General features: G+C 43.7%; 1 protein-coding gene across 1 annotated transcript; it reads left to right on the top strand.

Annotated features, from left to right (window-relative positions):
* The first annotated feature begins 7572 nt into the window (after positions 1-7572).
* On the top strand, positions 7573-12647 carry chrm2a (cholinergic receptor, muscarinic 2a). Its single transcript, XM_069670688.1, has one exon. It carries the CDS (start codon positions 7582-7584, stop codon positions 9085-9087), a length of 1506 nt encoding a protein of 501 aa, XP_069526789.1. The 5' UTR covers positions 7573-7581; the 3' UTR covers positions 9088-12647.
* The last annotated feature ends 2422 nt before the right edge of the window (positions 12648-15069 follow it).

Genomic DNA, 15069 nt, shown 5'->3' with positions numbered 1-15069 from the left:
CGTTTTGATCTCTTTCCCCTCACTTGGCGCACAGTGACACATGGCCACCTACAGTTTCTCGGGGGAATCTCTGGGTAGTTGACTGTTTGCAGATTATCACAGCTTGTTTTTCCACCCGCCTGAATGCCATTTCCTGCTCGTTAACTCTCCATTAACGTCTCTTGCTTCGTGTCCACTTAACACAAGCACTGTCAGAGAGGCTGCCTATGAGAGGCTTTGTCACACCTGCAAAGAAGTGGTTTTCCTATAATTATATCCTCTCATGCATAATGCTATTGTCTAACTTTTAATGAGGCCATTGTCATGTTCCATAAGGGTTTTGTAATCCACCTGGTAATCGCAGTGTTATCATGTTGGAGTGTTTGTGTGCCACCATCAACCTGGGCAGACGCTTTTCTGGTAGGGTGCTCCAAAAAGACAAAGCCACTTGAATCAGCTCTATTGAAAGAGTTGTCTTATACAGACAAGGGACACTTGGATTGGCGCTTGTGTTGGAGGCTAAGTGATACTAGATGCATGGGGTACATGGATAAGCATGGCTTTACCTGTATATGGCGTGATTTCTCCTTGATTGCCAATGTTCGAGGCCAAGTGTGGAGATGCTCACGAGAACCCCACTGTGGTCCACTGCGATGGAGAAGAGAATATGTCATGCAGGTATTGCTTTGAGCCTTCTGGTCCTTTTGTAACTGTTTTGCGACACATACGTGCTGTTGGCAGTAGATAAGGCCATCCTCTTTAGGCATAATGGGCTGTCTTGTTGCCAAAATGTCTCAAAGCACTCTCCAAAGGTGATTGCACACTGCCCAGACGACGCCCAACTCAAGTCTTCAGACTGTTGCGAAAACCAACTTCCAGCTCCACGCTGCCCAGACACTAGCTGACAGGACAGACATTTGTTGTCTACTTTTTCTTATTTAAGTTTTTGCTTTATTTTACATGAACGAAGGTCGTGCAAACTGATGTTCCACACACGAGTATAGGCTAGTTGTCAAGGGAACACACTCTAAGAATGTTGCGGTTTGTTGGGAAAAGACGCACATCGGTCCGACTTCCCACGACTCCACCAAACCCGACTGGACATGTCAGCAACAAACACAGACTGTCGGCGCATAGTGACCCAACAGTTGGTGTTGGTTGGAGTTGGTTGGCGTTTGTCTGGGCAGTGTGCAGCCACCTTAAATGTGTGCACTTTCAAATTGGATGGCCTTTTAGAATTCCATATCTACAGTTTGCAGATGATGTCTGCCTGTGACCTTCAGCGACAGGTGTGAAGCCAAGTGTAACGAAACTCGGCGGGGGTTTGTATCTCCGAGTCTCAGGCCGAGGTAATCTGTGGAATAATGGTGGATTCTCCAATTCAGTTTGGGAGTTCAAGTATTTTGGGATCTCCTTCGTTTTGTGCCAGTTTACTTTGTAAGAAGTGCTTGTTGGACGGTCAGAATGCACCGCCCTCAAAACTTTTCAGACATTGGAATGTATGTGACATTCTTTGTAAAGAAGCACCAAGCCGATATTCAATCTGCTTTGAACAATAAATTATCGAGGTGAATACCAAGAGAGACTGGCTCAAAATATGTTGTGGACTGACAACATCCAATCCCATAGTTGTTTTCATGCTTAGCCTGGCCCTTAGGGTAAGAGAGCATGAGATTGACGGGCAGATGAGGGCATTTTAATGGACAGTTGTGGATAAGAGTTTAGTTTGCCCAAGGACACTTTGACATGTAGACTGAGTCACAGCCGCCACAACAATGTTGGTAATCATATTCAATCCATTTTGGGTTAGAAGTATAGTGTTCAGCTGTTAAGTAATATTCAGTTTTACCCAGTAATCTACTTTCCCAACATCTGGGTAGTTCCTTCTGGGGCGTGTCTGGGTTCACCTCTAAGGACGCACAGGGAGAGGGTGGGAATCTCAGACGTCCAAAGGGAGTACTTAATAGGACCAATGCTCCTTTTCCAGTTGAAAGGAGCCAGTTGTTCAGACCTGAATGCCTCCGGGGTGGTACTCCCCATGGTGGTATCCCCCTGGGTCACCTCCCAGGTTGAGATCCAGGAGGATACTTTTATAGAATTTGCAGGAGGAATTGCACATCCTTTGATGTCAGGGAACACCCCAGGATTACCCAGTTGGAGCTGGAGGTTGTGGCTTGGGGAGGAGGGTGTCTGGCCTAGTTTGTCTAACCCACTGCCACAATGATCCAGTCCCCAAATAAACTGCTGCAAATGGTTGATAAATAGCTGTGATCGTCCTCTGTATAAATATTGCCTCTATATCTCTACAGGCATCTGTCGAGCTCTATCCCTACCAGTCAGACACCCCTGAGACAGTGGAGAGACCTCGAGGAAATGAATGCAAATTTGTAATTATACTTCACTAGCTCAAGATTTGGATCATTTTTGTTGCCATGTTTCATCAGAACTCTGAGACGGTGCGCTGGCTCGATGGTTATCGGAACCTTTTTCATTTCCTGCCGAACATTTCCTCAAATATTTGTAAGTGTGTGGGTCTAGGTGCTTAGTGATTTGTGTGTTTCCCTGCTGAATAACAACCTTACTTGCAGAGGGGTTTGCACATCCTTAGGATAAAATGAGCCAATATTTACCTAAGCAGGAAGTTTACCTGAAAGTAAAGTCCTTAAGATGCAGCAGATTGTCATATTGAAGAAAAAGACTTTCCCTCTGTTTTACAGCCTGCAAAGACAGAACACAGTTTAAACCTTAAAACTAGTCAGAAATATGTCATGTATGTTTTTTTGCCTAGGGCAGGGAAGCCCTGAGCATTCGATAAGTTAGAGTAGCAGTGAATTTGTTAAACGTACTTATATCCATTAACTATTTTACCATCGGGAGTGTTGGATGGATCTGAACCCCCTGTGGAGCAGCAGTACTGCAGCAGTGATATGTTTTGCATTCTAGTCATGCTTCTCTGCAAACAGCAAGTAAACGAAGGCCTAACCCTGCACGCTCCCGTGGAGAGAGCCAGCAATGAAAATGCATGTAATCATTGAAAGCAGGGGGCAAGTGCCCTGGGCTTTACCTTGGATCAGTGCTCAGAGATGGGGAATGGGAATCTGGACACCAGGGAGGCAGCCAAATGCATCGGTTTAAGTGCAACTGCAGCTGCAACATTTGAAAACAATGTTTCTAATATTTCTGCTGGAAGCATAAAGCTGACACCTGTTGTTATCTGTCCCTGACAAACCCGCTGACCTGGGTAAGTGGTTATTTAGCTTCCAAGATATATAACCAGTCCAGTCCAGTTTCTTGGGGTTTACTCAGTGATCTGACCATCCCAGTGTCCACTACTAAGTGAGGATACAAGTTGCGGGGAAAGGGCGAGGTTTCTGCTTCCCAACGGGCATAAGCAATTTTCAGCTCTAGTGAGCCAGCTCCTGGAATACCTAAGTATGAACACAGAACAATACTCATGCTCATTTATTCACGTTCTCCCATGGCAGCAACTGACTCGACTCACATTTTTCTCATACACAAAGCAAAAAGGTCAAATTATTGGATTGCAGAAGTCATTGATACACATGTAACTCGGCAAGGACGGCCAAGATGACACCAGCTCTCTTATGTTTCACTTTAAGCATATGCTAATCCATTATAACTCATCCCATCTTTCCTGGGATAAATGTGTCACTCATGATTTGATTGGGCTCCGTCACATGCCCCTGCGCCGACTGCAGCGGTACTGAGACTTGCAGGTGAGCTGTATGATTGATAGCTATGCTAGGAGTGCCACTGCTGCTCTCCCCGGGCGATGGCAACTGCACTCATGCTCAGCGGGTTGGGATGCCAGCTTTCTATCAGTCAGCACAGAGGCAAAGATGTCTTCCCTCTTTGCAGTAAAACTCTCCTGCTATTACTTGTTGTTTCGTAGGGGGACGATGTGAAGACATCTAAGCCGTAATCCTACAGGCAAAAGTGTAAAACAACAGATTGATGGGTGAAATATAGCACAACACTGGCGTTCCTCTGAGGTGTCTCTCTGCAATAGGTTTATGCAAACATGACTCACCGCAATATGTGATTTGAAGCTTTACAACCGAGGCCAGGCCCCGCCGAGACCTTTTCAGGCTGTCGACAATGAGCCAAAAAGGATTTGTGCATCTTAAGTTGACTCTAGCTGGGTCACAGCTTCCATTGTGTCGTGGCAGAGATTTCAGGTGGGGGACACGGCTTATGGCAGCTGGAGGTGGACAAAGAGCAGCTATGGGAGTTGACTGCCTCCACTGTGCTATGACCATCTATACTGATCCACTTTACTTCCCTAATCCACTTGTCTCAAGCAAGCCACAAGTGTGTCCCATTTGTATTGTTGGTGTTTTTTGAATGTAAATCGGTGGACTTAAACATTTTATGGGGATTAGGCCAGCTTAGCTCCATGGCTAATGCAATGATTAGGGATTTCTGGCACAGCTGATAAGTGAAATGTTCACTAGTTACTCAGCAACTGCACTCAACTGTTAAAGACTTTAAGCCGAAATGGCAAAGTCTTAGGCGAGGCAGCTTTCCAGCTACAGTAGTGTGTCACCCTTAACGCTTCATTAACTGTGGTTACAAAGTAATACATCAGTTGTTCTGCTTCGTCAGATGGTCAGTGACCAATCTGTTAAGTCCTGTTAAGGAAGGTCGAAATGTTCTCTGAATAAGAATACTGAAAATAGAGAAAAGAGTTGCAAGAGTTATTTTTTGCAGTAGATCCAAATCACAAAGGATTTCTTGCAGGTAAATTACCCAAATGTATTCTCAGTATGCCTGTAGACATACTCAATCCTCGTGTGATCTGAACGACGGTTTTACTTGTGGCTTTTAGTCGGATTTCTCTGCAATTACAGATGGTGTTCCTTCATGATACCAATTCCAATACCTAGACTTGCAGATACTAAGTACCCCTCTGATATTGGTACCATTTAAAAATAGTATACTGCTAATCCAACATGGATTGGATATGATTGGCAACATTGTTGTATGGGGCGGGGCAGCTCTGTCGAAGTGTCCTTTGGCGAGACACTGAACCCCAACTTGCCTCCGTTGGCACAGCCAACGTTGTGTGAATGCGATGACTGCTTGACAGTTGGGCACTGTACGTAGCAGCCTCTGCCTGCCTGTGTGTGAACGTGTGAATGTGACATGTAGTGCAAAATCACTTTGAGTGGTCGCAAGACTAGCAAAGCGCTATATAAGTACAGTCCATCCGCACAGACTGAATCCTACGCCAAAAAAGCTAAGCACCTTGAAATTCAAGCTAACGTTAGCTGCAGCTTGACTTGCAGCTCCTCCTGTTTGACAAAGAGTGTCAGACAAATGTTTTATTTTGTGTTTTACAAGTATGGAAATCTTAAATTTAAAAGAAAAAGCCCTAAAATGTGTGATTGAAAGACATTGATTTCAGACATTTGCTATCTTGAGTAAGGGTTAGCATACTGTTCTCTTTTCCCACTCTAAAGTATGTGCTAGTGGCAGCCATCATTTACAGGGTTCATCAGAATAACACCTTTAACAGCTTTTGATTTCAAACCTGAATACCACAGCCTGACTTAAAGTTTGATTAGTTCTTTTACCACAAAAGGAAGCTCGAAGGAAAAGAGCTGAAGTTGAAGCGTGATGATATTTATGTCAAACTGATAAGTGCTAAGCCACCAAGTGTGCTATAAAATCTGACCTACAGCTCCGGAAAGTGCTCCCGCAGTTGTGGCAGACACAGAGCAGACAAACCACATTACTCATATCAAAGGTCTGTGAAACGCAGAAGTGAGCAGTGTATAAATCAAAGCGAGGTCTACAACACAGGCAAATGTTTAAGGTTAAAAGCGAGAGCTAGTGGGTCACTTGGGGATCAAAAGAATTTTATAGTGGCGTACGAACGGAATTCTTAAGTTGGCAGTGGGCCTTTGAAGATAAAACGTCCGTGCCAATTTAGTCAATAATTCCTTTTAAAGTTTTTATTGAACTCCTGGTTATATGAAATGTGTGTGGAGTGTATAATCACCGTTTTCCCTCTCCATTTTTTTTACAGTGTACGTGCGAACAGTTTTGAAAACCTATAATCTCTGTGGAGGGAGGCTTGATCTTAAAACGCTCATCACTCGCAATTATCGGGGTTTGGGAACACATTCAGAAGACAAAAGAAGTGGAAAGACAGTAAACAAGCCATTAGTAAATTGTAGTCATTAGGGCATTTTGTGGTTGGAAATGTATACATTTAAGTGGATATGTAGACAAAAGCTTTAAAAACATGAGCTCTGAGCGTCAGCGGGAACAAACAGCCCTTGATTATTTGTCCTTCATCACATGTGCGACTTCTACATGGAGAAATTGTTACGGTTTCAGATTAAACCAAAAGGTGAGGACCCAGAAGCAGATTTAGATATCACAGGGTAGGAACACAGAGACTAAATACACACAGGGTAATCAGGGACAGGTGAGACTAATTAACGCAGGTGAACACAATGAGGGCAGGGCACACAATCTGAAAGGCGGGAAACAGAACAAACGAAAGGAAGTAAAACAAGACAAAACCCACAGGGGGCGAGAACTACAAAATAAAACAGGAAACACTAGAAACCAAACGCAGGACTACAAAGTAAAACAGGACATTCTCTAAATGAAGTGCACAACTAAACCAGACTAATACAAAGACAGGAACACAATATACAAACTAAACAACAAGAACTCATGACAACAAGAGGCAAAGTGACCAAAGAAAAACGGAAATAATATCAAAACACCAAAATACAAAACAGCATCATAAACTAGATCGACTCATGACAGAAATTAGTTGTAGTAGTTGTTGCCGTTAACATCCTAATGGGTCCTTTTATTAAGCCTTGATGCTTAACTTTGTGCCGCCATGCTTTCATTGCCAAATCCTCATTTGACTTGTTGCCTAATCTCCACACATCTCATTTTCCATCAGCCGTTCATGTGCATTTGGATTGTGCAGTCCCTTTTTAATTTTTTGTCCCAATAATGAAGCAGGTGTCTAATGGGGGAGATGTTATTTACTCAGTGATTATGAAAAATATCTGTGCCAGATATCTGTGCTTGTAATTACCAATCTAATTGGCGTACAGCCCAAAATTGTCACTGTTATTTGATGAATTGCTGTCGGACCCGCTAAAGGGATGATGTAACACGGAAAGGTCACATTGCTCACACGGATGTTTTTGAGATACTCTTATTTTTATTTTATAATGTACCCCCGGATCATAATTGATATCATCTCAGACCATTATATATTTAAAAAATGGAATTGGAGCCTTTGAATATTTTGTGCTGAATGTGGTTGGAACTAATGCATGTGAGAGTGCTGCTGATGGCCAGCAGTAATTAGGTAATTCTATTTAGATCATTCTCCACGTTTATTCAAATGGAAAGGGTTGAGAGTTCTTCCCGAGTTGAGAGAGACGTGATTAAGTAAAACCATAACTGTGCTTTGCAGATGACACCATTGTATACATGTAAAAGCTGAATCTTTGCACCTCATTACAAATCTTCTCTTCTCTCTCTCTGCTCTCCTTTGTAGGTTCCATCTGAGTAGGAGGTGGCAACAAAAGACCAAATGCCATGGATGTATTCAATTTCACCTACTGGAATGCCTCCGAAGGCAATGACACAGAAGTTGTGGAAGAGAGCGAAAGCGCCTACAAGACTGTGGAGGTGGTGTTCATCGTGTTGGTGGCCGGCTCCCTCAGCTTGGTCACAGTCATTGGAAATATCCTGGTTATGCTTTCCATCAAAGTTAATCGGAACTTACAGACTGTCAACAACTATTTTTTATTCAGCCTCGCATGTGCTGACCTAATTATCGGATTGTGCTCGATGAACTTGTACACAGTCTACATAGTAATAGGGTACTGGCCCCTGGGGCCGGTGGTGTGCGACTTGTGGTTGGCCTTGGACTATGTCGTCAGCAATGCGTCTGTCATGAATCTTCTCATCATAAGCTTTGACAGATATTTCTGTGTCACCAAGCCCCTCAGCTACCCTGTCAAAAGGACCACCAAGATGGCAGGCATGATGATTGCTGCAGCCTGGGTTCTGTCTTTTATCCTCTGGGCGCCAGCCATCCTCTTCTGGCAGTTCATTGTGGGTGGGCGGACAGTCCCCGAGAAGGAGTGCTACATCCAGTTCTTCTCTAATGCTGCAGTCACTTTTGGCACTGCCATCGCCGCCTTTTACCTGCCTGTCATCATCATGATTCAGCTCTACTGGCAGATCTCCAGAGCAAGCAAGAGCCGCGTGAAGAAGGATAACCGCAAGCCTTCAGGATCCAATCCAGAGCCCCTGTCACCCGTCCAGAGGAGGAACAACACACCAAAACCCAACAATAACAACGTACCAGGGGAAGACACAGGGTGCTCCCCGAGCCAGCATGCAGAGGACGGAGCTAACCATAATGATGCAAAGCTGCAAAATGGTAAAGGACCTTCCTCGACCACTGCAGACGGAGAAACCGAGGCTGAAGACGCCACAAGAGAGACCTGCGCACCTGGGGAAGAGAAGGAAAGCTCTAATGATTCAACATCTGGCAGTGTGGCTGCATCCAACCAGAAGGAAGATGAGGCGGCCCCCTCTGCTGCTAACAGCGCAGAGACGAGCCAACCACCCCCACGTCAGCGAGCCAAGGCAGGGGGCTCCAAGCTGACCTGCATCAAGATCAAGACTAAATCCCCCAAGGGTGACTGCTACACACCGTCCAACGCCACCGTTGAGATCGTCCCGGCCACAGAGCGGCAGAACCACGTGGCACGGAAGATCGTGAAGATGACTAAGCAGCCGCCCAACAAGAAGAAGAAAGGGCCGCCATCACGGGAGAAAAAAGTGACCCGCACCATCATGGCTATCCTGGTCGCTTTCGTAGCCACCTGGACTCCTTATAACGTGATGGTGCTTATTAACACCTTCTGCTCCAGCTGCATCCCCAACACAGTGTGGACTATTGGCTACTGGCTGTGCTACATCAACAGCACAATCAACCCGGCCTGCTACGCTCTGTGCAACGTCACGTTTAAAAAGACATTCAAACATCTTCTCCTCTGCCAGTACAAAAATATTAGGTCAGCGAGATAAATATGGGCCACCTAGGAGAAAGAGTGGAAGTATGAGTTAACTGTGTGTGTGTGTGTGTGTGCCATTCTTGTATATATGTGGGTTTGTCCGTGAGAAAGAAAGACTGAAAGAGTACATTTGGAATTACTTTTACAGCATTTGATCTTTTTCTTTTTCAATATCTCTCTCAATAACCGGTTGTAGCACTTTACACAAATTCAACTGATGACAGTTGCGTTGAGATGTTTCGTGCAGGAGCAGCGTAGATAACGGAAGGTTGTGAGGATTATGTTTTAGCTTCAGAGTTGTAAGCTCAGAAAACGAGGGCGTGTAAAGCAGGGAACACTTGGGAGAGACAGTGAGCTGATAAAAAATGACAAAAGATAAGCGGTGGAAGTTCTGCGCTGTAAGAAAAACTTCAAAATGGGAAAATAGGGCTGACTGAATTTATAAACCTCAGAAGTTTGAAGTTCAGTGAAGATACCTGTAGATATCTGTACATATTGGTGTATACTCAATATTTATGTGGGCGCACATGTGGGTGTGTGCTGGTTTAGAGTATCTGTGTACACCCATGTGTGCTCCACTGCCTGCCTTCCTTCTATCCGTCTGTGATCTTCATCATGGCACTTCCAACCAGCAACATGTAGAATAAAGTGGGGCAGCTTGAGAAGATTCCCTCTGATATAGTCACGTCAGGGCTGGAAGCTTTCCCATCTACCAATGAGCCTCTGTGGGAATGAGTTGCCATTAATACATAATAGATAAACTGTATAAATATATTAACACTGCATTTGTCAACGTTGAACGCTGGAGGACCCAACTGGTGGCTCGGATTAATTTGGAATTAAAATTCTGTTCAGCCAAACTACATGACTACAGTTTCCCAGCCTTCTGCTGGTGGTGTTTCACCAAATTCGCATGGTTATTTAACTTTTATTGAAAGATCTGCCGCCAAAGTGACCTCCAAAGCAATGTAGATGAATGCAATGCTCAAAGCATCAGCTGGTTACATAATTGACTTATCAGTGACAACATTTGTTCTATAACAATTCATTCTAAAGTAGAAATTATAGTTGACCTTATGTAAGATTGTTTTATTTTATTTCCATAGATTTACACAACTGGACCTATTTTGTGCCATAAAACACATACACATGTCTATGGATGAAGACATACTCAACTTCTAATATGGACCTACCAGATGATCCAACTGCTCTCTAGAAGCCCCACTTTGAGTTAAAGGAGTATGACATTACAGACAGATACAAAACTGATGCCGGGATACAGTTAGCTTAGCATGAAGAATGGTAAAACGGCTAGTCCGGCTGTGTCTAGTGGTGACAAATAATCCAACTCCCAGCCCCTCTAAACAGCACATGCTCTCTAGCCCAACTCATCGTATATGGCAGCTTGGTCTGTGGCCTTCAGCTTCAAAATGTGACGATCTAGGCAATAATAAACATGTAAGGTTTGGTTAGACTTTCAACAGAAGGCAGGAAGTTCCCGGTTATAACATTTCAAAACAAAGGTTGCTCACCATCATTTCAGATGTTATGAATTTTCGACGTGGTTATCGTTGGTTATGTTAAGGCACCAAAACTGCTCATTACGGTTTAAGATGAAGATTATGGTTTGGGTTTTAATCAGCTCTAACGTGCTTATGATAGTTACGTAATTAACCAGTGTTACATAACTTTAAAATATCGCCCCCTACTGGCACCCCAAGCAGACTTTCGGCTCTTCATAGTACATAATTTGTCTTTAATGCCACATCAAAATAAAGGACAGTGCCAGGAATTAAGCTAGAGGGGTACCTACAGCGTCATATTTGAAGCCTTGGGGCACTGACAAAGCTGCCACTTGGGAGTGAGAACTGGTTCGCCAACTTATTTTCTTTATTCTTAAAAAAAATCGTATCTTTGGCACTATTTTTCTTCTCATCCCCGTGAAGAAGTCACTGCACCCAGCCAAGAAATAGTCCCTTACATAACCTCCATTAAACCACAACTTGTCATTTTTGTTGTTCAAAGAAAACTGAGACTACAACCTGTCTTGCATCATTACAGAGAATAACAGAACAAGTGTAAGAACAACAAAGTGACGAGAAACAACAAGTTACGACTAAAAAGAAAAACAAAACGTGGCATGAGATTGTTCAGTCGCACTCTTTGATTCGCCAGCTTGTTACATCCCATCACGTCAGCTTTTACAACTTCTGACAGGATGTTTGATGTATATTTTATGGTTTTGATGTTTGCCGTCAAGTTACTCACCAGTGCTAGGAACCTTCCTGCTGTGAGTGAAACAGGTGGCTGGAGCTCCGAGCTGAGGCTTGTACGTGGGACGGTACTGTGTGGTGCTTTCTTCTTGTTGTTGTTTTTGGTGTGTGGATGAGTGGGAGACATCATATGATCCTGTTGATTAGTGGATTGATGTCTCAGCGTGTGCTGTACTGATGATGATTGTGAAGACCTGGGTGTGTGTGTGTGTGTGTGTGTGGGTTCTCTTGTGTGAGGTGTGTGTAGGTAGTATAGATGCTGACGTGTGTTTGCTCCAAGAGTGGAGTTTACTTCAGATCACAGGTTGAAACCTTGTGATTTAAATAAGGGCTATTACCGCTCGTGTTCCGAAACCCATCTTCAGTTTTATTTTGAAAATCCACGTTAATTCTGTGTTATTGTGTTAGATTAAAAGTAATAAATAGGTGTGTTTATTTTAATTAGAAAATAAATGAGAAAATTTCAATTTACTGTAAGACATGTTCTGTGTTTTCATGCATGTCATCCATCATTTCAGCCTGTTAGACAATTCTCAGTTACATTAATGTATGCTCACCAGTCACGGCGATGAATATTCATGAGCGTTTGCCATCAGGAGGTTGCCGCAGCGGCTGGTAGGGGGGCTTTGGAAAGAATTACGCCTGCACCGAACAGCTCCTCAAGGCCTGTCTCCTTTTTAAAGAGAGATCTGGGACAGATCCTATAATGAAAACTCACCATGAGGCTGATCAGATTACGGGACGATGTGGAACACCTACATTTGAGATTAAAGATTGCCCATTACACGCTCAGCTTGTGCCTGTGTGCTCCGCGTCCATGCCCCACTTAGTGCTCCACTAAGCCCTGATCCTGTTATAGTCTCTACCTCACATATTTGAGGTCATGAATGTAATGTAAATATCATACATCTGCATATATTAGCATGTGCTATTATTAATTCTCTTCTTCCCTCAGTTCATTCTACCCTTCTTTTCTGCTATATTACACTGTCGAGCTGCTTTATGTGCACATCAAGCGCAGGCTGAAAATCCTTACACAAACTGACATTCAGCTACAGTTGCACTCTGACATTTACATTTCTATGCCGGCGACCTAAAGCAAAAAGGTAAATGCTAACGCTAACATAGCAGAAATCCAGAATTCCTGCTTCTCAGCACGAACATCAGCAGTGGTGGAAGTATTCAGATCCTTTACTCAAATAAAATACACCATTTACAAACTGTATTAAAAATTTCACTTTAAAGGCCGGCTTCAATTTAATCCTCACATTGTCGGCAGCTCTGAAGAAGCTTTGTCACCCATGACTCACAGCTTGAGCTTAAACGCCACAAAGTTTTTAAAGCCTCTTAAAACTTCAAATCTTTGTTGTTGTTTTTAATTTAAAGCTCCTGTGAGGAACTTTAGGTTTGTGGTGATTTTGGCGCCCCCTGTGGACAAAGCTGCACCTCTTATCGCTTGTCCTGTACATGCTTAAGCGGTGGTTTTTAACAGAAACGCTCATCCTGCTTTCTTTAACATATGTATTACTCACTTTAAATTTGTGCCCTGGAAAATGTAAACAAAGGCAGCGTGGAGTGAATCGCTTCATCTGACCCCTACCCCCCTCCAACCAGGGGCGGATCCAGAGGGGTGGCCTGAGCCCCCTTTGAAATGGGCCACCCCAAATGCCACCTCAAAATCCTAAACTAGGATTGGCTATTTGCCTCGTCAGAGTTAAAATCAACTATTTGGGCTGTATTATTTCCATTTCAATGGGGCACATTTCCTTTAGTACTTTAAATTGCTACTCCGACCACACATCTTCTGTTTGAGTCCTTAAAGAATTAAGCTTAGAAGGAAGGGTTCATTAAATGCTATTCTGCCACCCCTGCATAAGTCAGAGCCCCAGTTGGGCCGCCCCAGTTGGGCCACCCCAGTCAGAAAAGTCTGGATCCGCCCCTGCCGCCAGCGAATTCAGGCATTCAAAATAACTATTTAGAAATAATCAATCAATCGCTGATGGTCTGGTTTGCGTTTGTAGGTCATGTAGAGTAATCAGAATTAGTTTCAGTCTGTTTCATGACCAGTGAAAAACTCCTCACAGGAGCTTTAAAAAAAGCAGTTTTACAGTCAGAAACTCAGCTTATCTTTTTTATTGTGCCTGTGTTGTTTAGTTTGATCAGATTTAAATGATATTTGCCTGGAAACATAAGCAAACCACCCAGCAGTCATTATATCAGTACACACATTTTTTCCAATTTAGCCCCGCCCACTTCAAACTGGTAAGAATAACAAAGAGGAAACAAGATTTATTTTTATTTATTACGACATCTCTCATGTGAAAATAGTAAAAACATTTTTTGAAAAAAGTTTTGGATTTAGGACCAGATTCAACAGTAAAAAAAAACGCCCATAACACCATTTTGTAATGTGATCAGCACTACAGTGCATTATGGGAAGTTTTTTAGGAGAGCCAGGATATATTGTGCTCTACGGCATCATCATGTAATTTAAACTGTCAAAATGAGTACTTATTATCTACTGAAATGTGGCAAAATATTCCAGTACAAGTATCTTTAAAAATGTGACTTCCCTGTAGTATTTGAGTAAATGTACTTTCCACCACTGCTGCACATACATGTTTATCTTCCCGAGCGGTTTCAGCAAGAACCGAGGCATCCATCCAAGTTCCACATCCAACCATCCGTCACGGTGATAAGTCGAGCCGTGTCTGTCTGACATCTGTCACACATCTCAGTGGTGGGTAAAGAGCCTTCCAGAATATTTGATTAATCTTCGCTAAGCTGTCGCGTGATTGATACCAGCAGGAGAGTAAGTGGCTCACAACTCAAGCGGAGGTCCAGGGGTCCCGGTTTAAGCAGCTGCTTGGGTGTTTGATGGGGGGTGATGGCACTTTATCACCTCCTGGAAGCGGGGGAAAAGAGGCGAGATGCATCTAAAAAAAACAACAGTGACGCTGGTTATCTTCCCGGCATGCACTTTTAAATATGAAGAGCAAAGTTCCCGTGAAGCGTTTCGCTCCTCCTGCTCCTGTTGCCATGTTGTCGAACAGACGGGGACAAAACAACGTTGTTGTATCAGGCGTTGCCTTTTGTGTTGGAAAAATACACGGAGGGGGGGATGATGTGCGAACATGTGGGCTTATGATAGAGGGAGAAACGTCGTGGGGTGACAGGGAGAGAGAGGCGCTGTCATACATGTGCAGGAGAAAGGCGGCTGATAGCCCCCAAGGTGTACACTCTGTATGTGTGGAACAGATAAGCCTGTGCAGTCATGGTTACAGGGGGATTGAGAGAGAAAGAAAGGAAGGATAGGTGGAGGAGAAGAGGGGTTGTCAGTGACAAAATCCAAAGCTTTTGGATCTCGCTGTGAGTGGACCATGTTTGGAAAAGTCACAGCCGTTCTTGGCAGGTCAGCCAAAGGTTTTGCTGGAGGAATTTCAGTGTACCAGACGAAACCTGCAGCGTGGTGTAAACACACAGTGATGCACCGCTGTGCACCATCTCTTCTGCGCTTTGTATTGCACCTCATTCTCATCATCCATTCTTACGCATACATGCTCATGCACAGGACCTTTGACGTGATGTTCGTTCGTCTCATGTAACCAACATAAACACCGTCTCCATTGTAATCAACAGATCATAATGTGCCGTCAGAGCTAGCTGGGCTCCTCTTTCATACGGCTAATGTCAAAGGGCTAAAACTCCTTTTACGGAGCACA

The sequence above is a fragment of the Semicossyphus pulcher genome, unplaced genomic scaffold (assembly GCF_022749685.1).
Source record: "Semicossyphus pulcher isolate SPU_LCO1_2020_fin unplaced genomic scaffold, fSemPul1.0.p SCAF_20, whole genome shotgun sequence".
Taxonomy (NCBI): Eukaryota; Metazoa; Chordata; class Actinopteri; order Labriformes; family Labridae; genus Semicossyphus; species Semicossyphus pulcher.
This window is presented reverse-complemented; position numbering and strand designations above follow the sequence as displayed.